The following is a 27,360-nucleotide window of genomic DNA, read 5'->3' on the forward strand; positions in this document are numbered from 1 at the left end:
TGGCTCTTAGAATGTTTTGCAAGTGAGTGCAGGAACAGCAACATCTACGGGCAATTAGTGGGCAGTGCCCTGGGCCTTGCACTGTGGCCAAACCCCCTTTGCTGGGCTCATCAGCCCCTTCCCTCGGACACAGTGCAACAAGGAGAGGCAGTTGTCTTTAAAATCAGCATTTACTGTTGTCATAATCAGCAAAAACCCACCACATTTTCTATGTTCTAAACACTGCAGAGGTAAGAGGAGAAGAGGGAAGGAAAGCAGCGCCCAGCTGGCGAGGGGCCAGGCCAGCCGGGCTTGAACCCAAGCAGGAGCAGGGAGAGGATTTTTGTCCTAAACCGCAGAAGATGCTATTGATGTCAGCTGGCTTAGAAAAGGCTTGAAGCCAGCTGCTGGCTTCCCTAGTGCATGTGCTTCGTACACAGCCCATCCCCAGCCCTGCCCCAGCTCAGGGGTGCTTCCATTCTCACTGGCATGGGAGCGTGGGCACCACGTGGGCACGGCTGCCACGACAAAGCTGGGCTTGTTCCCATCCCACTGCTCCAGGTCCCCCAGGCTAAACAAACTCTACTGGCAGCAGCAATGAGAGCACACAATCAAGCACTGCCAGTGGTGCTGGCGGGCATGTGGGGCAGTGGTGGCAGTGCTGCTCCAGGCCAGCCTTGGCTTCCCTGGCAGAGGCTGTAGGAGCCGTGGGGACCCCAGAACACAAGTACCTGCCTGTTGGGTGCCCGCCCGGGAGAGGAGCAGGGCAGTCGTCAGCAGCAGATGAAGCCCCATGGGACCCCACACTGCCCCTGCCTCGGCTTGGCTGCACGTGGTGCTGGGAAGGAGAGCAGGGTGACAGCTCTGCCCGGCCTGGAAGCTCTCCAAGGGAAGACAGCTCCTCCAACCTGCTATCCTTCCTGCTGGAGGACCCTCTGCATTGTAGTCTTGTCGCCCAGAATCTTCTCAGAAACCTAAAGCAAAAGAGAGAAGGTGTCAGCTGTGCTGGCAGCAGGGGCGGGCAGGGGTCCCTCCCAGGGCAGTGGGAGCCCTGGCAGAATCCCACAGCGCCCTGGCAGAAAGCGCAGCCCAAACCTGCTGCAGGACAGAGCTGTGGGTGCGGATGGCACCGGGGTGGCACAGCCAGCCCTGCCTGTCAGTGGCACAGCTCTGCCATCCCAGAGACCCCCCTGTCCTTTTGGGGGTCTCTGAAAGCTGGTCCTTATGACAGGAAGCCAAAGCAGCCTCCATGCACAGGGCCATGGCTGTAGGGAAACCTCTTCTTCCCTGGTCAGTGACCGGCCTGAGCACAACACCCAGTGCTGGGAGCACAGAAGATTGAGATTTAAATGGGATTTAAGGGAAACACCAGCTCTGCCATGGCAGGAAGCACCAGTGCCACATGGGCTGCATCTCCTCCAGAGGGTACACAAGGGATTCCTCAGGAAGGGCCATGGCACCAGTGGTGATCCCACCGCAGGCTGCCCAGCGGGGTTGGCATGGAGGCGGTCTCTATTTCTCCCCATGACACTCAGGTGTTTCCTGGCTTTGAATCCCAAAGACTCATAAATTCCTTATTATTTCAAACCAGTCTTACGTAACACAGTGTGGTGAGAGTTGCAGAATTACTCAGTATCGATCAGAGGAAGGCTGGGCTGTGGAGACAAGATCCATGTTGCTATGTGTGGCTTAGCAACATATAAATGTATTCAAACAGAATAATGAAATTATCGTGGGGAAACAAAGCAGCCATCACTTGAGGAGGTGGAGGATGTGGAGGCCTCTTGGAGCCCTTGTTTGCCAAGACAAGGAAGATGGGACTTATTGTTTGTGCAAATATGTGAACTGCCCCAGCCCTCCCCTGCTCACAAAAAGTGTGTAATGAAGCCAGGCAGTGCTCGCTGCACAGTGCAGCTCCCTACAGCTGGGCTGGAGCTCATTACTGAGGAATTGCTCCATGGACTGCCCTTGTGGGGGGAGGCCATGCCTGTCTCTCGCCACAGCCACACTGCAAAACTCCCTGTTTCTCTGGTTCTGGCCTGGGATTCACCTGGATTTTATCTGCCCTCCTCCTCACCCATCCCACCTCCCACCTCCCCATGGACCCACTGTCTGTCTCTTGGAGCCAGTGCAACACCCAGAGATTTCCCAGGAGCGTGGCTGAGGCCCTGGAGCAGAGAAGTGCTGGACTCCATCCCAGATCCAGCACAGCTTTCCTGGGAGAGAGAGCTGGGCTTCTCCTAGGTCTCTGCCAGAGCTCCTCCTGGCAGCAGCACCATTTTCATCAGCTGGCTGGCAGCTTTCAAATAAAGATATCTGGGGCTAAACATGTCTCTTTTCATTAAACTATTTGGGAGACAACATATAGAAGAGGGGACAGTGTCTGTGCTGGAATGGTCTGTCCCCATTCTGGCACCCAAGAGCTCTGCAGTGCTTTGCTCTGTGAACAGAATGTGAAGGCACATGCCTGTGTGAGGCTGAGCAGCAGGGGGTCCCCCAGCACCCCTACAGCTGGGCACTACAGCCTTTTATTATCTGCTTTAATGGCTGGAAGCACTTGTGGCTGAGCCCGGAGCGGTGCAGCGGGGCTGGCCCTGGCGCTGTGCTGCTCCACGAACACAAGTGTGAGAGGAGAGCTCTTCTGGCTCAAGATCTTCTCCTTCACCCCAGGCTCAAGGATTGCCCAGCCACAGGGGCAGCCTGGGGGGCTCTCAGGGAGGGTGGCTGTGCACAACACTCCCTGCACCCCTGGCCACTCCCACGGCACCGAGCCCAGCCTGGCGTTCCATCACCCTCTGTGCAGACCTGGGCTTTTAAAAATGCACTGAGGGCTCACCTGAGAGAATAAAACCAAACTAAACAACCCCCTTCTTTGCACAGCTGGAGTTTAATAACACATGTGGGTCATAAAATAGGCAGAAGCAGGTGAGGGTGGGTGGACAGAGCACAAGTGCCTGTGCGGGGTGCAGGTCTCGCTGCCTCTGAGACCCCACTCTATGCCCGAAATGCCGCTGCACAGCTACTCCTGGCTGCCACCGCTTCTGCCTTTCTCATGTGTCCACAGCGGGGAGGAAAGCTGCACTGCTTCTGGGTGGCATCGTTTCGAAAATAGTCTGAGGATGCCCTGCTTAGACACTTCATGTGGAGCAAAATCAGAAGCCTGCTAATGTACTGCTTGCCTTGACAAAAGAAAATGTCACAATGCAGAAGAAACATGATCACTCCACCCCCGGTGTGTCCTCACTGCACTGTCCACCTGAGGGTCCCCATCCAGAAGCTGCACTGGGAGCACTGGGAGTACCCAACAGTGGTTGTTAAAGAAAATAAAGTGAAATATGCTCCATTTGTATTCTGAGGAGCTGGGGACTTGCCCAAAGCCAGGCTGGGAAGCTGAGGAGGTAGCAGGGAGCTGCCATTGAGCAGAGGCCTGGGGCTTAGGAGGGATTTCTGGTTTTAATTCTACCCACCTCCGTGGTGACATTGGCCTTTCTACAACCTGAAACAGAAGAAGCTAAATGGCTGATTTTAAGCTCATAAATCCAGCCCTGTCTGAACACCCCACCTTCCCCAGCTTTCCTTCTTTGGGATCATGGCACTCCCAGCACCCGCCAGCGCTTTCTGCCACAGCTGTTGGTCTAAAATAGCCCAGGGCAGAAAGAGCTGCTGCCCCCCTGGAAGCAGCCAGGGATGCCAGTCCCTGCTGCACCCCACAGAGCAGCGGGGCCGGGGGGCAGGCAGAGAGCTCAGCACTAGGAACCTGCAGCACACCTCTGCCACCTGCCCACACCTGCAACCCCCAGCTCTGCTGGCACAGCGGGATCCCGGGAGCTGGGAGCCGACATGGATGGGCAGCAAGAAAGGTGCAGGGACATGGGGAGAAACCAGGCAGGTGCCCTCAGATGGGACCTTTGACTGAGCTGCCAGGAGAGGCAGTGCTGCTGGCAGGGCTCCGTATTCCCCACATCTCCTTCATCTGTTCAAGGGGACACAGATTTCCCACAGCCTGGCCAGGAGAGGACCCATCAGGGCAGTTAGGAAATAATATGATTCCTGAATCCTGAGCAGAAAGCAGCTGCCCTCTGGGCAGCACACAGCCACAGGAACAGCATCAACAGAAGCAAAAATCAGAGAACATGACATAGGCAGATGTTACCTGAGGATTTGAACGCTGTCAGCTCTACGGCCTGAAAGAGGGGAGAACATATGTTAGCAGAGGGTATGGGTCTGATGGCTTTGCTGCTGGTCACCCCCAACATGCTCCCTGGGGCCGGGCAGGGCTCCCCAGCACCCAACCACCCACTGTCCCAGCACTGAGCTGCTGCACAGGCTGGGAACCGGAGCCTTCATCCTGGCCCCGAGGGGTGGGCACTGGGCAGAGTGTCCCTGGACACACCCGGATCCCCCAGCAGAGGGGAGCTGACACCCTGCTCCCAGCGCCCGTTCTGGGGACCATGCCAGCCCCGTGGTGACCCACCAGGCTGGATACCATGCTGGAGACCACAGGAAAATCCAGGAAAGGGTGAGAAAGATTTGTCCCCCTGTGCTGTGGTGGGAAGAGCCCACACAGTCTGCACTCTGTGCTTAAGGGATGGTTAATGCTCAAGGAGATGTGAAATTCCTACTCCCAGTCCAACAACAACAAAGATCACTAAACAACATTTTAAAAAGCTGAAACACGAAGAACATCTTGTCTGTATTTGTATCTTCATTCGCTCATTGTTTTGTCATTTTAAGTGTTTTCAAACGCTTTTAAGTAGCATCTTCTCTTCATCCAAACTATTGTGCAGCTGCCAGTGACATTCTGATTCGCTGCTCCTGTGGCGAGCGCCGTGACTCAGCCAGGAGCAGGAGAAACAGCCCTGGCTTCTATAACTGAGGGGCACTGAAAGCAGCCCCCATGCAGCACAGGGTGGTACCACGCAGGGCACAGGCGTGCCCACCATCTCTGCCGAGCAGGGGGCTCACGGACCCTCCCGGAGTCTGCACCGGCCCCGGGGGAGCGCCGGGAGCTGCGGCAGCACCGACTGCAGCCTCAGCCGCGCGGCACTCGCGCTGCTCGAAAAGAGAACAAGCCCATTAAAAATGCAGTGTTTATGCAGCAAAGATACAGCAAAGCCCTCAGTGACCCTCACACGCAGGGAAGTACTTTCTGTCTTTGCCTGCTCAGAAATGCCACGGCCTTGGCATTTAGGGGATCTGCTGCCTGCTAATGCCCCTGCCTTAGGGAACTCGGGTCCTTGGGCTAATCCCTGTGGCCCACGTCTCATACCTGGTGCCAGGAGCTTAGCCCTGACCCTGGTTCACACAGCCAGCACCTGGCTGGCTGAGAAAAGCATCACCTGCGAGTGAGTCCTGGTGTTGTTCAGCACAAGGGGACTGGTGCTGTGGCATTAACCACAATATAAATCATGAGAGATGGAAATATGGATTTTACTGAGTGGCTTCAGAATGATATGCCAGCTATAGAAGTATTATCTATTGGATGAATAAGAGCTGTCTATGTGACACAGGTTTTCAAAGGATAAATATTAGAGAGGGAAAGAGAGATCCTTCAGTGAGAGACTCATGAAAGTAGTGTTGGATTTTATTCTGAGGAAATTACAGCACTTGTATGTCAAGTGCACAAGGACTGATGATCATTTCAATAGCAGGAGATGGAAGCGGGATCAGAGCAGTCAAATTTAAATTGTTCCCTGCTTTAGGTCATGCCTTGCTGAGCTCTCCGTCCCAATGCAGGCAGCACAGACCTCCTGGGAGCGATGAGACTTGCCCATGGCAGCTGCCCCACTGCCTGATTTAATTTGCTGTCCTAGGGAAAGTTTCCTGCTTGATCCATACCAACCTCAGTTTAGGGCTGCATGGCTCGAATTCAGTGTCACCTCATGTTCCTGTAGGGCCCTGTTCTAAGCACCCTCCTGGCGTGGCAGTGGGGTTGGTTCCCCATGGGCTCAGGGTGAGCCCTTGCCTTGGAATTCAGCTGTTCCGGGGCCGCCTCCTCTCCTGCCCCTGGAAAGGTGCCCCACCCTGTTGTCCCCCTGCCTGGGCTCAGGTGATGTCCCTACACAACTGCTGTGCTCTGGGTGGGGTAAAGGTGGAAGAACAGAAGATGTTACGTACTGGTCTCTCGGGTGACATAATTGACGAAATTCCAATGGGAATTTTGGCTCCAAAGTTTCCTAAAGAGTGAAGCAGCACAATGAGTTCATAGACCAGAGAACAGAAATATTCATGCTTTACCAAGAACTTGGTGCTTTGTGTCTCCCACTGAAGCAAAGAGACCAAAGAGGTTTTCTGCATCACTGCACCCCCAAACTGGTTGAAGAATGCAAAACCTTTTTTCCCCAAAGCCAAAATCCCTAAATTCTACTGTCACCTTTGCCTCTCCTCCAGAAAATTAATTTTAAGACACTAACTTGGATTTTTGCCTCGGGAGAATGCAATGCTGCCTAACATGCTGATGAGACCCCCTGCCCACACCCAGCCAGGCTGCAGGCATGGACCTGACCCCTCTGAGACCCACATGCACGAGGACTCTGCCTCCCCCTTCAGCAGCAGCAGCACCAGACCCTGTGCTCACACAGGCACAGTGTGCAAAGGAATTAATGCAGCACCAGGGGCACTAAAATTCAAGTATTGGGAATAACATTTTACTGTGGTGTCATCACCCAGCCTGGGCTAACAGCAACAACAATCCTCTTACCTTTGTTGGTGATGTTCTTCACTGGAGGGTCTTTCTGCACAGGGCTTGGCAGGGCACTCTCAGCTGCAGGCCTCAGCTTCCCTGTGTCCCAGGAGGTCGTGTTTCTTGGACTTGATATGTAGTTGGTGGGATGAGAGCAGTTCTGTAATGACAGGCAGGAGATACAGGGCAGTGAAAATCGCAACGAGTCTTTGCTACATCCAGAGATGTAGCTTCAAAGATTGATTTCATTGGAACTGCTTTGGCTCCCATCCCGCCCTGGCAGAGCAGGCTGCTGCCTAATTGGGTCTGTGCTGTCCAACAAGACCACAGAGAAGGGAGACAAAAGTAAAAAAAACCAAGATTTCTTTCCATCATCATCTCCTCAAAGCAGACCCCGGGTACAGCTGGGACCCTCCTCTGGTGGGCGGCTGATGGATGAAGGGGCAGCAGGGATTCCTTCCAGCTTACTGTGAACGACAGGGCTCTCTTCTTGTCCTTCATCCTCTGGATGGCATTCCTCACCTGCAACAGAGCAAGGACATGAGAGAGGGCCACAGCAGCTCTAGCGCAGCTGGAGATGCTCCAGCAAGACTTGGAGAAAAAGCAGCCACGGTTCCAGAAGCGCAGTGGGGCTGTGCTGCCCCTTGCAACTGCCACCACCCAGCCACCCCCAGATGCCAACACACAGCTGCTGTGATGAGTGACTGAGCCCAGCCAGGGGCAGCTCTTACCTCGCTGTTATAGATTGCGTAGACCAGGAATATGTACAGGCCCTGGAAGGGAGAGAGCAGAGGAAGGTTCGGAGATGTACGGCTGGTTTGTGCTCCTTTGCACGGAGCAAACGGCTTTGAGGAGCCCTGGAATGGGTGAGACTGGCACAGATGGTGGGCACTGCACAGCCAGGGACAGCCAGGCAGGAAGGACCTTCCACACTTGAGACCAGGCTGTTCCCAGAGTCTGCTGCTCTCACACACCGAGGAGCAGTGAGCAATGGCACCTCACCCCCCACCAAACGCTGGGCACAGCTGCGTGAGGGATATGCCCAGGGAGAGGCCAGGCCCAGAGCAAGCATTGCCTGGGGGCCACAGCCTGGGGCTAATTACGGTTCCAGACCAACGATCTGGGCCTTAAAGCAGCCCTATCTGGCCTACCAGATTTATGTTATATCTGTGGGGTGTTTTGTTATCGCAGCTAGATAAATCAGCTGCAGCAAGAGATGCAATTCATCTTGTCTTCAACGAGCCTTGCTCTCATCTGCGAGCTCTTGGCAGGCGCAATGGTAGCAGCCCCCTGGCACCGTGCCGTGACCTGTCCTTCAGCCAGCAATGCTGGTCACTCCCCCAGACCAGATTTCTGGCCAGGCTTCCAAGGCAGGTCTTCCTTGAAAGAATCATTCTGGATGAGCGTGGGGAGGGGGGAGCAGAGAGGTCGGCTGGGAGGAGAGCGAGGAAGGAGAGGAGGCCCAGCTGCAGCAGTGGGCGGGAGCGGAGCTGCGGCTCTGGAGGAGCCCGTCCTGCCCGCCCTTCCACCCACCCGTGCTCCTGCCCCACAGCACCACCGGCTCCCTGCTGCTGTTCCTGCGCTGCCTGGCTGGAGAAGGAGTTGTCATGTTTGGTGCCGACACACAGAGCAGCCTTGAAGACAGGCTTGGGCTTCTGCAGACAAATGGAAAGCAGTCAAACAGAAGACAACCCCAGCAGCAGAACAACTGCACAGCACCCACACGTCCCTGGCCTCAAAGGAAATTCCAAGTGATCCCTAGGACAGTCAGCAAAGGGGCTGAAAGGGGATGGATTTCTCTCAACTCTTCAGCTTCTCACCAGCATTTATTTCTCCTCTGAGGCAATCTGCAGATTGTCCTGAACTTGGTAATGAAGGGACAGAGGCAAATGTGTACAGCACAGTCATGTCTGTCCACACAGCTCTGAGCCTGCAGTTCTCTCCTGCTCAATAACCCAAGCATGGCATGAGGACATACGGGGAAGTGATGCTATGTTTAATTATCATTAAGACAGGCCTCCTGCCATCCTCCTGATATCCTTAAGAGTGGGGATGTGGAGAGGCAGCCCTTGTCTGGCCTTGGAACCTCCCCTCAGAGCGGATGTGCACGAGCAGCATCCGGCTGCTGGACCAGTGCCAGCCACAGGCAGAACATCCCTGAGCAACCACCCATCTTGTGCACGTGGTGATAATGCCTGGGTTCACCCTTGGAGAGCTGGGCCAATGCTACTCTGAAAACAGCCAAGTATGCCAGAGGGAAGCACCACAAACCGGCCACTCCGCAAGCACGAGCTACAGCAGGAGCCAATTTCTATTAAAACAAAAGAAAAAAGGGAGACGGGGGTGGAAAACTCTTTGAATGACAGTGGTTTGGAGGGCAGTGCCCAGTTGCTCCTTTGACTTGGTCCCCTGGAGCAGGATTTGTCCTCAAACGCTGGGCAGGGGACCCTGAATACGCAGTGCCAAGAGCTGGGGCCGCCCAGGGAGTCCCCGGGGCACCCCTGGTGCAGGCACAGCCTCAGCCCCAGGGCTGGTCTGGCCCAGCTGTGCCCCTCAGCTGGCTCCCACCTGCCTGCAGAGAACTCTACGTTCCCCTCAGGACCATGCTGGGACCAGTGGTGCTCAGGGGTGTTCAGGGGTGTTCAGTGCTTCTCTAGCTCCATCTACAGCTGCCTTCTCTCGAGGTTTGCAAGGCCTCTGTTGATGCTTTGAATCGCAGGTGGCAAGCACATGTTCCAGGAGTTTTCGTCGCCATGTGTCCCTGAGTTCCAGATATCCCGAGGCCCTGGGAACAGCCCCAGCTCGGTGCAGAGCTGAGCACTCCTGGCTGCTGGGACTTACGCAATTTGCTTTGCTCTCTTAACCACATACAGGCTGGTTAAACCTTTAAAGTCTTTTGATGAAAACAGTAAACTCAGAAGCAAGTATTAAGTGTTGCTTTATGCACCAGGTAATGATGTTACTCTCTGCCCTTCAGAACTCCCTATTAACAGTAACTTATTAACAACATGACTGCAATACGGCAGCCACAGCCATGGCCCTGGAAGACACCAAGACGAGCAAAGAGCCTTAAAAATGTAGCCAGGTGATGAAGAGGAATGAAAAGGCTGAAGGAGATTATATAATCTACATGAGGTCTTGCAAGTCAGAGGCAGAAACAGCCCCCAAATTTCCAGATGTCCCAAGCAAAGCTCTGATTACCAGCCCACCAAAGCTGGCACACCAAACACTCCTGCATCTCACCAGATCCCAGTACAGCTGTCACTGGGCACTGGGAGCATCCCTGGGGAGTAGCTGCATGGCTGCAGACAACATGGATTTTCAGTTCTCAATTCTTAGTTCTTCCCCAGTCTCCCTGCAGTAAAGCTGAACTCCACAAGGGGAAGGTGGCTCTGCCTGTACTGTTCACAGAGGTCACCACCTCTCAGAATGTCTGAACAGGAGCCAGATGGAAAACACCCATCCTGGAACACACCATCCAAGCAGCAGTCAAGCAGGCTGTGGCTGGATGTGACCTTTGACACACTCTCCACCAGCAGCCCTGCTCTAACAGGGACAGTGGCACCCACGGCCCAGCCCTGTCCTGCAGGAAGGGCTCATTTCCTGGATACAAACAGCAGGAGGGATGTCTGCCCCATTTGACTGCACAGGTGCCATTTTAATTACCCATTATATGAGCAAATAAAAACTCTAATGGGTTTGTAAGTGCCATTTTGAAACCACACTGATGTCAGAAAGCCTAACACAAGAAACAAGATTTGAACTGGAAATCTGCGGCACCAGTAGGACACAGCCAGAGATTGGTGCTGAGGGCCGTTAGATATACAAGGTCTCCAGAGTCATATGTTGTATCTTGGAAGGATGAACTGAGTTTCCTCAGACAAAACAGCCCAGTGTCTTGGGAAAGCTGGGCTGGCTTCAGAGTTAGTGTCCCTGGCTACAAGGACAGGTAGAGTGCACTGAAGCACAGGAAACCGCAGGTGCCTGCTTGGCTGTGACCTGGGACCCACCTGGTGCAGGACTCACCTGAAGGGAGTTCAGCACAATGAAGACATAGGCCCAAACGATGCTGAGGTGGACGAGGACCCCACACACCCAGGTGAGCCCCAGCACAGGCAGCAGCACCAGGACAGGTTTGGCCATGGCCCTGGCAGGAGGAAGAGCTCAGGGTTACCCAGGCACATTTCAGAGATGAAACACTAACAAGACAGTAGCTGTGGAACAAATTCCTCTGCAAACAAAATAAGACAGGAAAAACCAAATATTTCACTTCCCAGACCCCAGTGTGCCAGCCCTGCTCTTCATTTATCACTGCAAGTTAGCAAGAAAGGAGCTCTTTGACGTCATTAGCCATGAGAAAACAGCTATTTTCCCCCAATTTCAGCTACAAGGAGGGTTTCTCTATTTGTTTTATTTGCACATGGATGTCACCCTGCCCTCCAGCAATGCCCTATCTTTGTGCTTCTGTAAATTTGGGAAAATTTATTTATGCTACAGGGGAACAATGCGTGTCTAGCAGGGGTATCCGGCGCCAGCTAACAACAATAAAGATTCACGGAGCATGATAAAGTAATGACTCAGGCAGCACTTTTTTAGAGGTCTCTCAGTATTGACTGATTACAGAAGTTCCCACTGCCTCTTCCCCTGTGTGTGTAACCCCCACCAGCCTTACTTTCAACCCACCAGGTCCCAAGCTTGGATTTCTGCAGGCACTGCCAAGGGTCTCCTATCCCAAAGGGGTGAGATTTAGGAGTGTGAGTGCAGATGGAGACCAGCACTGGTTCCCTAAGCTGAAGGTGCTGGCTGGGCTTCTCAGCTGGGATTAGAGACTGTCTTTGGGTGAGACACACTTACCCTGGGGGAGAGAATCCCTTTTGCCCCTTCTGCTCTGACTCTCGCATCTCACTGTCTTTAGCTTGTCCAAGCTTCTCTGGGCAAGCTGTGCCAGTGCCTCACCAGCCTCATGGGAAAGGATTTCTTCCACGTATCTAACACTATCTCACATATTTCACACCCAGAGCAGCCACAGCTGGGAGAGCCAGGCCCTTCCCTGCTCACCAGATCTGTGCTCCAATCTGGTTCTCCAGGCTGCTGTTGGGCGTCAGCATCTTTGATCTCCTGCGAGCACTGGCCACAGTCACCATCACCACCCGGAGCAGCACGAAGGTGTTCACCTGCCAGGGCAGAGCCGTTGGACTCAGTCACATTCGGTAATCTCAGCTCCAGTGGGTGAGGCTTTTCTGCTGGGAACTAGCGTCAGAACTTGCGGACAAAATACCACTACCAAGAAAGCCATGAAATCAAAAGACTTCACACAGCTATCTACACATGTATGAAATCTAGGAAACTTATCCCCAAACTTCTCCTACAGAACATCTTGCCTGTTAAATGTCTATTCTGGACCCCTTAAACGTTGCACCTTTTTCTGCTGCTGTGTTTTGTACAATGATATTTCAAGGATGTAGGTGTTACATGTTAAAATCAGACCTTTAGCTAAGGCAATGTCACACACCACATCCCTAACTGAACGGACAACTAAGAACCGGTCAGCAAAATTTTCTTAAAGAACTTTTTCCTATCAAAAAGCTTTTTTAATTAAAGAGATTTATTTGTATTGTTCAAGTCTATATAAAGTAAAACAACATTTTTCCTATACAAGCAGGAGGCACAATGAGCTGCACCCCCGACTCCGCATTGCTTTTCTAGGACCAGACCCAAAGGAATCCCACCCTCCCAGCAGGGTTTGGCACTTACAGCCAGGATGAAGAGCACAGGCCCCACAAAGGCCCAGATGATGTTGGTCTGCACGTTCAGCCAGCAATGGTTGGCTGCCACATACTTGTTAAAGGAAGTCGCAAGGGTCACCCCCACGATAAGGACTGGAAGCCCTGCAGAAAAACCCACAGGTTAAACCCTGGGAAAAGCAGAGATGCCCCGTGCAGGGCACTGTGCACCAGATGATTTCTTCAAAACCTCTCTGACCAGACACACTCCAGCATGAGCCTCCAAAACCCCACGAGCAACATCAATTCTCTGCAGCTGAAATCTGTCCTGGCTCAACACAGCCAGATTTACAAGCTGTCAACATCTTTCTCTGAGGTATAAAGCATTCCAAGTCCTGAGTCCTGACCAAAGCAATTTATTCCTCAGATTGCTTTTTTAACAAAATGGACAATCAAAGACATAAACCAATCCAAAATACTTGAAGTGGTTGCCCAGTGTCCAACTAGGTGTGTGTTCTTCAAGCAGCACAGCCCTAAAGAGGCTCCTCTTTGACACAAAACGCAGCTTATTCAAGTAATTCTATGTCCCTAAAGGGCCCCCTCAGAATAAAAGGTGCTTAGTGAGGAACACATTCATATTTAATTATTATCTGACAATAGTGATGCTCTCTGAGAACGAAAACTTACCATAAATCTCCTCCTCCATTTTTTTTACTGGACTCCTGGGTTTAGAAATATAACAAAAATGCTGCTTAACTTCTACGTTAAGACTGGCAATTCGACAAATAATTCAAGAGAGCCTCTGCAGAGCACTGACACCCAGCTCTCAAATTAAATCAAACATTTGTGCATCTCTCCTATTAAAACTTTCACTAGAAAAGAAAAAGAATATTTTGCTGAGGACCCAAGGCAGAGGAGTGTGCAGATACCCCAGCCTGTCACGTAGTAGAACTTCATTCTCCTGTCTTCGCTCATGTTGACTGCTACCACCTTGCTCCAGAGGAGAAGCCCTTCTACCAGCATCCATGAGAAGGCTGCCATGAAGAAGAGGTGCAGGAAGGCAGTGACCATGAAACACAGCACCTGGAGAGGAGAGAAACCACAACTGCACAACATATGTACATGCATCTCCAAACAGAGAAACAATGCTATCCTAGATGCCAATTACAGGTAATTAATAAAAGGGTTTGTACTTCTGTTCTGTTGCTCTGACAGGCACACTGGAGCCTGGTCACATGGGCTGAAGAGGACATTCCTGCTGAGCTCACCTGGTTGGTCTTGGCCAACTCACTGATCATGAGCAGAGCTTCTCCTGCAGCCAGTGCAAAGATCAGGTTCTTGTGCACAGTTGTTCGTTCACTCTTGGGGACGCTGAGGAGGGAGAGAGGGAGCCCTGAGCTGCAGCCAGACAAAAGGGTGCACGACAAAAGGGTCCTCCCTGTCCTCTCTGGGCTGCACAGGTCTGCCTGGGCAACTTGTGGTCTCTCTGCCACTCGCTGCAAAGGTGACAGTATAAGGGGCAGAGGACAGCCCTGCTGTGCAAGCACTTGGTGGAGGGGATGCTCTTGGATACGGCTGCTCAGCCCTTGGCTATGGCTCCAGGGAGCAGGCAGTGAGTGGGAGGTGGAGGGAGCCACTGCCATGCTCACAAGGCAGATCTCTGTGCTTGCCAAGTGACACAGAATGGTTGGCAATCAAAAAGTAGTCCTTGCTCCATTTATTTTATAAAAATTAATTCTAGAAGAGCAGCTTTTATAGTAAACATCGTTAGCAATTGATAAAAATCTTGCCACAGACACGCAGGTGTGTGCACAGATCAATGAGCATCTCCACAGAAACAACCAGGGCTGAGCCCCCCTCAGCCAACAACCACTCCCCTCTGCCATGGACCACAGGGCAGCTCCCACCTCTCCCCACGCACCTGCATCACCCCACACTGATAAAGGACACCTTGACAAAGGCTCTGAAGAAGAATATCCAGTAGAAAATATGGAGAAGGCTACAAGCATCCAGGCTTTTCTTACCGAGCTACCAAGAATAAAATGAGGGTGACTATCAAGGCACAGAAGGAAACTCCACATCCAATAAAAGTCAAAGTCTGCAGTGTGAACTCCTCCTTGGTGGTCGTCTGCTCCAGACATGAAACAACAGAAGACACAAATCCCTCATGAATTAACCACAACTGCTGGCAGTCCCAGCATCCACCCCACAGCAGCTGAGACAGGCTACTCACATACCTGCATCTCGTACACCTGCAGCAGGATGGCAAAATTCGTGGTGTGGTTGCAAAAACAGGCAGTGGAGTCTGGGAGAGACATCATCACAGAGCAGCCGGCTGTGGACCACATCCCACCAGCATCTGGGCTAACACGCAGCAAAAACAAAGAAAACACATGGAAATTACCTTCCATTTTCACAGAAGGCCAGGGCATGATGGGAATTTCATTCTCCCAGAAGAAGCAGAGTTGAAAGGAGGAAGATGAGGATATCAGAGACAGGTCATCGTGTAGACTTTCCTTTGGTTCACCCTTTGTCTCAGCAGCTTTGCCTCATCCAGCAGGCATGCAATGAAAATAGATCCAGTGTCAATGTGTGCATTAAAAAGCGGAGTTCAGCCGTCACAGCTTCAAACAGAACCCAGTAATTGCACAGCTCTGGGAAGAGCTCCCTGGACAGCCCATTCCCTGAGAGCAGCACTGGGCTGGGTATATCTAACTCTGCCCACCAGCTCAGCCTGCCACAAACCCGGCACAGTGCCACCGGGCTCAGGATCCTCAGGACAAGCCAGCCTGTCTCAGCCATCCAGCAACGCTCCCATCTGAATTCCCTGGGCAGAGACCATGGCTGCAGCTCTGTCCCCACTGCCCCCTGAACCTCCCCAGTACCACAGGAAGGTCAGGATCAGAGCAGAGCTGCTGGGACCCTTTGGACAGTAATCAGCTGTTTCCAAAAACACACTCTTCCCACCTTCCCCAAACTGATCCATGCTTGCTACAAGTCTGGGACTCTAAGGAGGTTTTATTCACTTGAATGACTTAATTACCAATCCATAATATATCACAGCCTCAGTGTTCTCACCACAGTGACATTCAGCAAAAACACATCCCAATGCCAGGCAGGATTTATGGGGCTGGGAGTCCTGTGTGTCTTTGGGCCATATGTCTTGGAGCAACTCTTCTTTGTTGCAGGCAACAATCATAATTAACTAGGGCTTTCCATTTCAGTTGTATATACCTCATTAAAGGTCACTTGCTTGTGAGTGACTTCTCCAAAGGAAATTTTCCTAGGAAAGCATTCTGCTCCAGCAGACAGGGGATGTCAGCATGCAAAGGAGGCAAAAAATTCCAGATCTCTACTCTTACCATTACATTTATATTGAGATGTTTGGTTTTCCAGTGAAAATAAAAAGCTCATAAATCTGGGGACCCGAACTGAAACACGGCACCTGAGGCTGAAGTTCCAGAAGGCACAGATGGGCCCCACCAGAGTATTGGGCAGGTCCTGCAGGCAGAGAGGGGAGAGAAGAGGTCACACAGCCACGCATGTGCTGGACACAGGTGGGTGCAGGTCGCTCACTTGGCTGTAACAGGATCTGTCAGCACAGGACAAACACCTCCCCAGGGACACAGGAGTCAAGGTGAGAGCCCTGGGCACGGAGCACCCCTCATCCCAAAGCTCTGGGGTGCTGAGCCGTGGCTGTGGACAGCCGGGCCAGGCCGTGTGGTGCCGCTGGCAGGAGCTGGCTGGGGGCACAGCCCCTTGAGGGGTACCTGGACACGGTGCTGCAGGCTGTAGCGCACGGACGTGCTGATCTCCTGGTAGTCACTGAGCAGAGTGGATGAGATCACAGCTGTGCCCACTGTGGTGCTCAGGTACCTGCCAGGGAAAGGACGCTGCTCACAGGCACGGGAACCACAGGACGTGCTCAGAAAACGGGATCTCACCGTGCCCAGGACAGCTGAGCCGGCGCAGCGTGCGCGGGATGCGCGGGCGGCCATCCCCACCTAGTGTTCGGAGCGCCAGGAGAGCAGCGGGCCCGGCCTCCCGCTCCGAGAGCCACCATCGCCACCATCTCCACAGACACCCTCTGCCCAGCCAGAGGGGACCCTGCAGTAGCCCCTGTGGGCTCTGTTCCCTGCCACCCCAGCAGAGCTGGTAACCCCGGGAACCAGAGGCACGCCGGAGACCTCACGGTGCATCCCAGTGCACAGGCAGCCCCAGCGCCAGGGCTGGGATGGATCAGGAGGAAGGTGACCCCAAAATCGAGGCACCAGCTCAATGCAGATTTGAAAATGAGTTCTTCTGTGGTGCTGAGGGCAGCCCTGGGGGGCGGAGGGTTCTGCTTCACTCACTTCTGTCCCCTGTCAGAGGCAGCCATGTCCTGGGACACAGCACTGGCACCGGTGCTGGACAGGCAGTGCTGCAGGGAGCCGTAGCCAAACCACATGTTCTTCACTGTGACTCTGTGGAGACCTGGAGGAACAGAGCACGGGGACAGGTACAGAACACAGGGCAGCACTGGACACCACTGCCCTCATCTGGGGGGTGATACTGGGGGTCCAGAACACCCTCAGCTCCAAGCTGTGTCTCTAGAGGGGCTGTACAGAATCTCTCTCCCACGGCCCATCTCCCTTTCATCAAGGGCATCCCCTCCCCACACTTCTTCAGACTTCACGTGGGCAAGGTAAACAGTTTGTACCACTAAGGAAGGTGCAGAGGGGAAACTCAGGTGTCATAACAAACCTCTGGTTTTCAGCCTTTGCATTTCTTCCACAGGAACTTCAATGAGGTCATGCCTGCCTTTCTCAGGGGTCCGGACCACATATGCCTCACCACTCAGCTCCTGCCCACTCAGCTCCAGCTCCCTCACCTCCATCCCTGTGCACAGGTAAAAGCAGGTGCTGAACCAGGGTTCAGCCTTTCTTCAGAGCTATTGCTACAGCAAAGTACCACAAGGACTCTACAATCCCAGCCAAGACCCACAGAGCAACAGACACGTCCCTTTCTGTGCAAACCGTGGACATCTGGGCTCCGTTTCTCCCATGCCCAAAGGTTTCTTACAATCCTCTTGCAATCCACAGCATGAGAGGTGCCCTCACACTGTGACACTGCACGGAGGAAATGGGGAGCAGGCTGCGGGGTTGGCAAGAGGTGAGCCAGAGGAGGAGAGGAGCTAGGAGTGGGTTTGGACTGGGAACCAGACAGGGTGACTGATCTGGGTCCCAGTGAGATACCCTCCAGTGCCACTCACCAACATTCCCGTGTTGGATCGTGATCTTTGTCCTCTCTGCGGTCAGCAGTGGGACCAAGAGTGACACCATTCTGTCACAGAGTTCAACAACAGCCATGGGCCCCCTGATAACCTGCAAACAGACAGAGAGAGAGACCGATGGAAATCAGCACCTGCACCATCAGCCCTCCCTTCCCACAGCTCACAAGAGTTTCATTAAATATTTGTTCCTTGGCAGAAAAAAGAGAAGTTGGGACTTGAGGCTTTGGCTTTGCTTTTCTGTGATTTTTTTACTGAGGGATGTTCCCAGTTCCTTCAGCAAGGAGACGAGTCTAGCAATGAGGGAAACTTGCTGTTCTGCATAAAAAGCCATTAAAACAGCATGGAAATAAATAACTAAACGAGCTTCTTGAAAGAAAGATCTTTAGACTTGACTCCTGATTTTTGCAAAGCTGTAGAGCAGCCATCTGCTCTTCCTGGAAAAGGTTTCACCCAGAAATAGACTCTGCAGCTGAAGGGCAGCAGAAGAGTGGCCCCATCTCCCAGGGTCCTGCGTGTGCTGGATACACAAGTGCCACCCCTGTAGTGCACAGCTCCCACTCTTCTCCCCCAGCAATGAATCAGCTGCACCAGTTACACTGGGCCAGCGCTGGGTTTATGCTGCTGCTGAGAAGCTGTGAGTGACTGTGGCCATGGAGACCTGAGCAACTGTGAACAATGAGGCAAACTCTGAACTGCTCGGCATCCTTTCATCTCTGGATGTCCCTGGCTTGGTTCCTGGGGCACTGGCCAGGCCAGACACTGTCTCACACATTTTCCAGAGACAGGTGGAGAGTGCAGACCTTGTACCAGGCATAAAAAACACACGTGAGAATGGAGAAAAACCTCACAGGGGTGGGATGATGGAAATCCCTCATGCAAAGCCTGATGGTGTTTTGAGCAGTGTGGGGGCTGATGACAAACAGCTCCTTGGCAGCCCATCCACAGAAAACACAACACGCTGTAAAGGGAAGGGCGCTGCCCTGCCAGACGGCAGGATGTGGGAGCAAGGAAACTACACAGCACCAGGAATCTGCAAATTGTCAATCCAGGCTGACAAAGTGGAGAAGCTTGAAGGGAGCTGAGTCAGCCACTGGAGGGGTTTGTAAGGAAGGCGCCACTACACTGCACTGCACTTGTTTGCACAAGAACTTGCACAAGAACAGATGAAGCACCAGGAAAGCAGCTGGCCCTGATCTGTGTTGGTGAAGACGCTCCATGCCCGTGCCTGCAGCATTTTCACATGCCTCAGAGTATGGCCACAAAAGCTATACATGACCATGCAAGACCAGCAGGCCAAGGATGAACAGATGAGTCAGACCTGTGACACCATTACCTGGCTGATCGATGACCATGTCCCAGTATTCTGCTCTTCCAGAATTAACTCAGTTATTTCTGTGTAATACTGGCCCAACTGCTCCAACAGCTCCAGCTCATCTCCCTCCTGGACTTCTATATCTGAAACTTGCTTTAGTAATTGAAGCACTGCAAGGAGGTCAGGTGGCTCAAGCTTGGGCAGTTCTCCTTCTCTCAGAACAGTTGCCAAGACATCAAGAGCATCTAGAGCCACAGAGAGGTTCATGTCTTGCACATCACTGGTGAAGACGCTGACAGGAATCTGTCATGGAAAAGATGGTTTATTTCAATGCAGAGCCCTGACTCTCCCTGATCATCAGCTGTGCCTTAGCAATGCCCTGCATGCCCTTGCTGGCACCAGGACTCCCGTCTGGCCAACCAGGAATATCCTGGGGGAAGGGATTTCTTGTCCAGACTCTTGTCCTCAGTGAGATGAGTCAATCTGAAGCAACACTTTGCTTGTTTGATCACAGCACAAGTTACAGCTGTGTTGGTCACAATCTCCAATAGCAGCTCAGAAAAAGTCACAGGCACAACTGCTGGCAAAGTGATTTCAAACAGCACTAGGTGTCAGCGTGTCCCCCCCCCAGCGGCTCCCACCTGCTCCAGGTGCCAATTGTCACTGCTGGGGCTGCAGGACTCACCACAGTCCTTACTGCAAGGGTGTTCACACGGCTGGCGAGCGAGTGACTGGACTCCAGCTGAGCTCTTTTCAGTTGCCAGTACGCATCTGGGGATAAACCAGAACCAGAACCACTGCTGTAGCGTCCAACAGTGTGGTTAACACATGCCATGTTCAAAGCCTGGGCAATGGTCCTCAGATGGTGGCTAGGTCTGCAGGACAGGCAGGACAAGGAGACTTCACAGCTGTATTTTATTTTTAGCACAAGATACCATCTGGAGAGACAGTTTAACACTCCTTTTCTGCCTCTCCCCATGCTCCCCTGGCCAATGAGTCTGGAGATGCCTGGATTGGGAGGCACTCCACAGCACTGCATCCAGAGGTTGTGGAATGTGTACCACCACTGCTCAGCTGGGGAAGAGCCAAACCCCCTGCCAGCGTGCAGGCAGCTGAAGCAAAGTGCCAGCCCCAGTGGGTTTTGCATATGACCCCTTCAGAGCAGGCACAGGGCCTCCCCCATCCCTGGCCACCACCCCAGCTAGGACCTCTGGGAATGCGTGCAGTGGAAGCAATGGATAAATAACTAACAGATGCTGTACCCTTGCTGTAGCGACAGATGAAAGGCAAAGTCTGCAAACAAGATGCATAACTGAATCCACGGCTGCCAACTTCCAAAACTCTGCATTCCTCAACAGGCCCTGTGGAAACACACACAGACAGAAGGGCTGGGTCTCCCAGGGACACGCCATCCCCAGCAGGTATCACTTTTCCTGCAGCAATCCACAAACCCCAGTACAACAAATGCTGTGGGCTGTGCCTTAAGTCACCCCAGAGCCAGAGCAGAGCAAGGACTGGGCTCAGAAATGGCTCCCAGCTGGTACCTCCTCTCCAGAAGGAACTGGGAGGTGGCAGAGCCAAGTCCTGAGTTCGTGACTGATCAGTATTGTCACCCCAGCCTGGCTGAGAGCCTGAGTCCCTCCTCCCAGCAGAGTGTTGAAGGACTGGGTGTGCAAACCCAGGGAACATCGAAGGCATTGGAGCAGCCATCTGTGGCAGGGTCATTGCAGGGGTCTCTAATGACCAAGGCTTTCCTGATGACTGTGACTTCAAGTACAATGTGTAAACTGCCCAGCCCAGCTCTGAATGTGCTTCTGCTTTTCTTCCCATAGGAGAAGCATCATTCCACAAATTGCAACAAGTTCCCTCTCTGAGGATGGGACTGGCTTCTTGGACTGCCCCTGCATGCTGACCCTCCCTCTGCAGAGGGGCTTGAACTCACGAGGATACTGAGACTTACCTGGGCAAAGAAGCTGCATGGTCACTGCCTGAACGGTGCTCTCTACCTCCAGAGCGTTTGAGCTCCACCCAAAAACAAGGTCTTGCTCTACCACCCAGCACGAGCGAACTTTCTCAATCTGCTCAGCACCGAGGACTTTCTGCCAGATGTGCAAGTCAGTGATGTTGCCACTGAAGGACTCCTTCGCCCTGAAGGTGCCCCCCAGGGAATCTTGATCCTGCCCAATTATGAAGGTCCCCTGGCCAAAGATGGCCTGGGGGGCAGACGGCCCCACAGAACATAAACCACTGGCAGATGCCCTCCTTTTCCCATCGGCATAGATGGCCCAGGCCCCATTTTCCTGCTGCCAGGTCACGCAGAAGTGATGCCACTGTCCATCAGCACGGAACACAGGCAGGTAAGGGGAATGGTGCCCGTGGACTATGAGAGCAAACCGAACAAAGCCTTCCTCATCCACAAAGCCACGGAGCTGGAACTCATTAATGAAAGCAGGCACGGCATAGGAGAAGATGGTAGCAATCTCCTGGGTCCTGGTGTCCCACTGCAGGTGGGCACAGGCTGTGACAGCAGGCAGTGCTGGGAAGTCAGAGAGCACCTTCACATATTTTGTGTCTGTTTTGTCTCTGAATACCAGGACTGGTACAGTATGGCCCCCTAGAAGGAGAATTTTCAGTCAGCAGAAAGGAAGAAGCACAGGCCAGTAAAGTGACAATAAAAAAATAAGTGACAGCTTTTCCAGTCATGTTTTTCAGAATGAAAACATGTCTCCAAATAGCTGATGTCCGCTTATACTCACGTCTCCTCTTTGTTTTGTGCAGGACACTGTCCCTTTCCTTTAGCCAGACGGAACCTCTGATGTGGTGGGACTGCAGTAGTTTGCTGAAAGAGTCTTGCTCACTGTCCTGGGGTTCAAAGAGCAGCTGAGCAAAGCGCTGCTCACAGTACCTGTCAGCTTGCCACCAGTCCAAAGCAGTGGCCACATATTCATACGTGTGTCTTGAAGTCTCAATTGTGACGGGAGCAAAACCTGGAGAAAGACACACAAAGCATGGAGAAACAGAAAGCCTCTCCAGCCCACTGTTAAAAACTGCCTGGTGCATCCTGGAGGAGCCGCTGGCAGGAGCTCATCTCCCCGTGCAGCCCTTGGGCAGGTCGGTGGGCACAGTGTGACAGACAAGCTCAGACTATAATGGGCCTGAACTGAGGGACACCTCAGTCTGCTCCCAAAGCAGCTCCCTGGCCCAGGGCTGGAGCGGGGCACGCGCCCGTGGGACACACAAACCACACCGAGCTCAGCACAAAGGAAAAGTTCACTCTGCTAAGCCCCGGGATGGCCCTCAAAAGCTTGTTCAAAGCAGCTATGTAAAAATAACTTTCCTTGCTTTATCCCCACTTCCCAGCTCCTCCGAGCTTCTGCACTCGCAGATGCAATCTGCAGGCACAAAATAATCTGCTTGGTTTGCAGTTGCAGTGGGGCACAGAGAAGCAGCTGAGCAAACAGCCTGGCAAATACCAGATCTGCAAACAGCATTTTAGGCACAAAACAGGGTAACAGAAAAAGTTTCTTTACCTTTGTTTGCACCACCAGACACCTTGTGTTTCTCTGTGCTGGATATTGCTTGTAAAACACATAGAGAGTGCTGATAAAAACACTAACCTTTAGAAGTCTGGTTCTTGGCAAGGGCTGCAAAGGCAAGGAGACTCCTGGACAGACCAGCCTGGTGGAGAGGATGTGTTGTAACATTCAGAGAAACATTAATATTATCTTAAATCCCCAGAACAAAGAAAAAACAATGGTAAAACTCACCAGAAAGCTGAAGAACCAAGAATCAGGTCTCAAGTCTCTCCTAAACATGCTGACCAGCTGGAAAGATTTCACCCTTTGCTAGAATAAATAAAATATTACTGGAGATGCATCACAGAGACAGAAGCATTCTGCAGAAAGCCCGCTCCCTGGAAAGGCTGCTTTCTTCCGAAAGTCTCGAAACAAAAAGGAGAAAACTACTCCCTCTGAAATACCTGTCCTGGATAGTATCTTATCCAAAGAATTCCCAGTTCTTCTTGAAGAACTTAAGGTCTCAGTTTAACATTTGTTTGCAGGATACAAAATAATTAAGCATAAAACATAGATGTGAAATACTAATGAACAGGCAAGATTGCAGAGCCGCTTTATCTGCATTAACTAAATAAAAAAGCCACCATAAATGGCATCATTAAACAGTGTTGCATCACTGGCAGCTTCTCTCATTGCCTTTAAAATCTGCAGGAACAGAGCACCAGAAAAGACCCTGCAGAGCAGTAAATCCAGCCTCATGAGCCCAAACACAGAGCCCAGCATCACGGAGCAGTCCCGGGGAGCTGCCCAGCGTCAGGGCTTGGCAGTGAGCCCCCACCTGCCCACCTCCGCCCCAGGGGGAGGAAACCCCGGGTGCACGGCAGTAAAAAACCTAGTAAAGTCATAGATTAGGGTACGTAAAGACACAAAGATGGAACCTGGCAATGCGAGCGCCAATGCAAACAAGCCCTAAAGCTCTGAGCACTGGCATAGCCAGCTGCGAGTGATCTCTGCTCTCATCAGGGTTCTCCCGTGTGCGCTGTAAAACCACATTTAAGCACTCTGCTGCTAAGAGACTCTGTGTTCACAGTCTTCCAAAGCTCAGCACTGACTTTGGAAGCACCGAACACAGCTCCGGGCCCTCCAGCGAAAAGTACAAATCTCCGGGGTGAGAGGGAGCCACGGCACCGCCAACCTCCCGCTCCTCAGCCTGCGCTTGTAGCCTCCTGTGTCCACTCCTCCAAGGAGGGCCCTGGAGATGGTGCAGAGGAAACCCAGTGCCCGGTTTGGGCAGAAAAAACAGGGCGGTGGGGAGTGCCAGGTGACCCCGTGGGGAGCGCCCAGTGACTCAGGGCACCCCGGGTCTGGGGCCGCCCTGGGGAGCCCGGGCAGGGCCGGGCTCCGGCACGGTCGCAGCGGGACAAGCGCGACAGCCCGGCGGGGCGGCGGAGCGCAGCTGCCGGTGTCCGGAGCGGCGGAGAGGGGAACCGCAGCGGGCCCGGACCCCGCACCCCGCTCCGCACCCCGCACCCCGCACCGCACCCCGCACCCCGCACCGCACCCCGCTCCGCACCCCGCTCCCCGCTCCGCGCTCCGCACCCCGCACCCCGCTCCGCACCCCGCACCCCGCACCGCACCCCGCACACCGCTCCGCACCCCGCACCCCGCACCCCGCACCCCTCACCCCGCACCGCACCCCGCTCCGCACCCCGCACCCCGCACCCCGCACCGCACCCCGCACCCCGCAACCCGCACCCCGCACCCCGCACCCCGCTCCGCACCCCGCACTCCGCCACCGCCCCTCGCAGCCCCGCTCGGCTCCGCGGCAGTTCCGCGACCGGCGCACATAAAAGGTGCCGCCGTTCCCCGCACCGGGCCTGCTGGGCAGCGGGACGACGACATCGAGTCCCCGGGGTGCTGCTGGGCGCCCGCACCCCACTGCCCGCGTCCTCACCCCACATCGCATCCCGGGACGCCCCTCCAGCCCACCTCATTGCCGACACCCTCGCCCTGACAGCAAAGCACTCACAACCCTCCCTGCTCCGCTGTGCCAGCAGCACTAGGATCTTCTTCCCTGGCAAGTCACTGCTCCATAGAAGTGTCCAATAAACCTTCCCAGAAAGTCTGGCACAGGATCATGGCAAAGAAATCAGGGAGTGGGGGAGTTACCAGGGGTCCTCACAGTTGCAAGAGCCCAAAACAGCCCAGGAGCACAGGTGAAGAGGGACAGGTCTGGAGATGTCCAGCATGTTCCTGGTGCAATGTCCTCACCGAGCAGCTTCAGCATTCTGGCGTTTCCTCACTCCGGGGCCTGCAGCTGCCCCGGGGAGAATGCCAAGGCTGGAGGGTCCAGGTCACCCCCATGGCTGTGGCACTCCCCACCTCACCAGCCAGAGCTGCTCCTTCAGCTGATGCCCACTCACTTTTGCTACAGCAACAGGCACACAGTTCCCATTCCTCCCGTCCAAGTAAATGCTTGAATCACACCATGGATTCACCGGCAACTGGCTTTTGTTCTTCAGGGTCTTCGCCTGGGAATGAAGGAAATTTTCCCATCCCAACGCCTCTGCTCTCGGCAATAAATCTCCCACAAAAGAATGGACCTTGGAGGCAGCTGCTCCGGGCTGCTTAGTCACCATTGCCAGCTGGGAAATGGCCTGGCACTCCTGGACAGCGTGGCACGGAGCGCCAAAGGCCTGCCAACAGCATGGCAGCACTGGAGAAGGCTCTGCTGCTCACCATGGTTTGGCCAAAACTGGATCCTGCTTCCTTCGGTAATAGAAGGAGCAAAGGGCATGAAGCAGAGCACAACTTTACGCCAAAGATCTTCAGAGGGAAAGTGCAAAATTATTTCAAATTTAGGGCTGGATTAGGTTTAATGAGAGTTAGAGTTTCCCAGCAGACAGCAAAACTGTATTCTTTGTGCCTGTGTCTTAGACAGAATGAATCACCTTTTGTAAGAGCACAAAATAGAGTTTTCCAGTAGCATTAGAAATGGGATCCAGTCCTCAGCCTCACTCTTCCCTGTATATACAAATAAACCTTCCTCTGTGCACATGCAGAAAGGTGAAGGGAAGTTTCCCATGATCACTGAATGCCACCCAAGTTTCCGACCTCACCTAGAAAAGTTATCTGGATTTAAACACGAACTAATTTCCTTAAGTATGCACTGGACTTTCAAATAAGACTTGATGCTTTGGCTGGCATCAAGGATGGCTCTAGAGACCCTGGCAAGAAAGCATCACTGGCATTTCAAAGAAAAGGTCACAGCCAGCAAGTGGAAACCAATAGCTGGCATCTCATTGTGCTTTCACCTAAAATCACACTGAAAAGGCCCCAAAGAGCACAGCCCAGAAAGCGTGGTTCCTTTGGACCTCCTGGCTCTCCAGAGGATTTCTATGCACATATGGGCACTGCCATCTGTTTGCTCCTTGCCATGGAGCAGATTCGTTGCCATCAGTGCTGGCGATTCCTCATTGTATCAGCACTAATTCCCACAAAGACAGTCGGTTCTCTCCTTAGGGCAACTACGGTTTCTGGAATCACCTTCATTCCTACATCTTAACATAAATTAGAAATGACAGAGTTCCTAGAGTTAAGAGGTGTCCATCCAGCACATGAAGACCTTGGCAAGCAGATATACAACCTCGGGATGTTTGGATGGCAAAATCCCCAAGCACTTTTGATGCTGGTAAATCTCTCTAACAAGCAGCTGAGCAAAGGGCAAGTTGTGTTGTGCCATTTGGGTGATGCTGTCACTCTGGGTTAGTTTGGTTTGGAAGAGATGGCAGTTCTGTTTACACTCAGTCAATTTAAACAATCAGCTCAGGTGCAGTTTAAGGAACGTTTCCTTAGCAGTGAGTAAACCCTGAGCTGCCACCCTCAAGGCACATCTTTCACACAACCCTTGGAAGAGCTTCCCAGCACATGGGCGAGCAACATGTTAATCTTTATAAATCAAATATTTGCCAAATGGAGTAGAAGCCATGTGTGTGAGCAAGATGCACTGAGAAATGGAACAAAGCACAGAACATGTCAGAGATCACTCGGTCATGTGCAAGCCTGTCTCTTGCAGAGTTATCCTTCAAAACAGCATTCCCCTAGCCCAGTTGTAGATGTTATTCTCCTCCAGTCTTTTTTTTCCCCCTGCTTTTTACTGCTCATAACTGACACTCTCTCTAACCCAACTCCTCCTCACTGAGTTTAGTGTCACCCAAACTTCCATCAGAATCAGTTTCAAGCCAAGGCAGGGTTTGCCAAGGACTGACTCAGGAGGCACCAGCGGAAGAGGTGCAGACTTACCTCCCTCCCCAGTACTGGGGCTGTGAAAGCGTGTCACACAGCTGCCATGTCTCAATTATTTTACAATTTCACACATCTGAATGTTTCACAAGCTGCTCCTGGCTTGTGCTGCTGTGGGATCTCTGGGTCAGCTCTCCCAAAAGAAGATTCATCAGCATTCAGGAAGTAATTAACCCTGCATTGCAGTGCTCTGGTCGCAGTACAACTTCCTGCTGTTCCTGCTCCCAGGAAGCCATCGGTGCAGGACATCCCATCTCTGTCACTCCAAGCAAGCTCTTACCACTCTCACATGGATCAAGTTATCAGAAGCAGCAGTACCTGGAAAAATCTAGACAACTCTCCCAGCCCTTCTGGACAGTGTCACCACCTGACCTCCACACTCACCTTACCTAGAAAACTGGTCTGTACTTGCACAGCGACCGCTGACTGGCCATGACGGAGTCGTCAAGTGCACAGTTTGGACTTGGGATGGCAGATGCCATTTCCCATTCACAGCAGGGCAGGGACAGAGAGGACACGTGCTCAAGCTATTTCTTCAGGTATCCAAACAAGTTCCTCCTGCACACTGAAGGTCT

The 27,360-nt window shown here is 53.0% G+C and overlaps 1 protein-coding gene across 2 annotated transcripts; it reads right to left on the minus strand.

The window, feature by feature from the left end:
* Positions 1–151: 151 nt before the first annotated feature.
* On the minus strand, positions 152–24,857 carry ADGRD2 (adhesion G protein-coupled receptor D2). Of its 2 annotated transcripts, XM_039561907.1 has the most exons (26): positions 24,653–24,857; positions 22,736–22,813; positions 22,586–22,646; positions 21,725–21,955; positions 20,929–21,582; positions 20,231–20,329; positions 19,654–19,739; positions 18,990–19,271; positions 17,636–17,747; positions 17,128–17,262; positions 16,737–16,857; positions 16,155–16,260; positions 15,830–15,885; positions 14,622–14,748; positions 14,409–14,512; positions 13,653–13,755; positions 13,314–13,467; positions 12,416–12,549; positions 11,720–11,835; positions 10,688–10,808; positions 7,393–7,434; positions 7,130–7,183; positions 6,680–6,821; positions 6,097–6,155; positions 4,133–4,163; positions 152–953 (listed from the first exon to the last, which is right to left on the minus strand). In XM_039561907.1, exons 2-26 carry the CDS (start codon positions 22,781–22,783, stop codon positions 946–948), a joined length of 3,186 nt encoding a protein of 1,061 aa, XP_039417841.1. In that variant the 5' UTR covers positions 22,784–22,813; positions 24,653–24,857; the 3' UTR covers positions 152–945. The 2 variants fall into 2 exon arrangements, with proteins under 2 accessions (XP_039417841.1, XP_019140503.1); XM_019284958.2 differs by lacking the exons at positions 152–953; positions 24,653–24,857 and adding an exon at positions 2,830–3,114 and having other exon boundaries at positions 22,736–23,874.
* Positions 24,858–27,360: the final 2,503 nt, after the last annotated feature.

The sequence above is a fragment of the Corvus cornix genome, chromosome 17 (assembly GCF_000738735.6).
Source record: "Corvus cornix cornix isolate S_Up_H32 chromosome 17, ASM73873v5, whole genome shotgun sequence".
Lineage (NCBI taxonomy): Eukaryota > Metazoa > Chordata > Aves > Passeriformes > Corvidae > Corvus > Corvus cornix.

Bases quoted from the DNA above. Each gene is read 5' to 3' on its own strand.
- ADGRD2 (XM_019284958.2), bottom strand. From the start codon at position 22,783: ATGTTTAGGAGAGACTTGAGACCTGATTCTTGGTTCTTCAGCTTTCTG. The intron at 16,858-17,127 runs GTTTGTTATGAC...CTGTTCCTCCAG, and splicing joins GCAAAGGCTGAAAACCAGAG to GTCTCCACAGAGTCACAGTG. The intron at 6,156-6,679 runs GTAAGAGGATTG...TTCACTCTTTAG, and splicing joins GAAGAACATCACCAACAAAG to GAAACTTTGGAGCCAAAATT.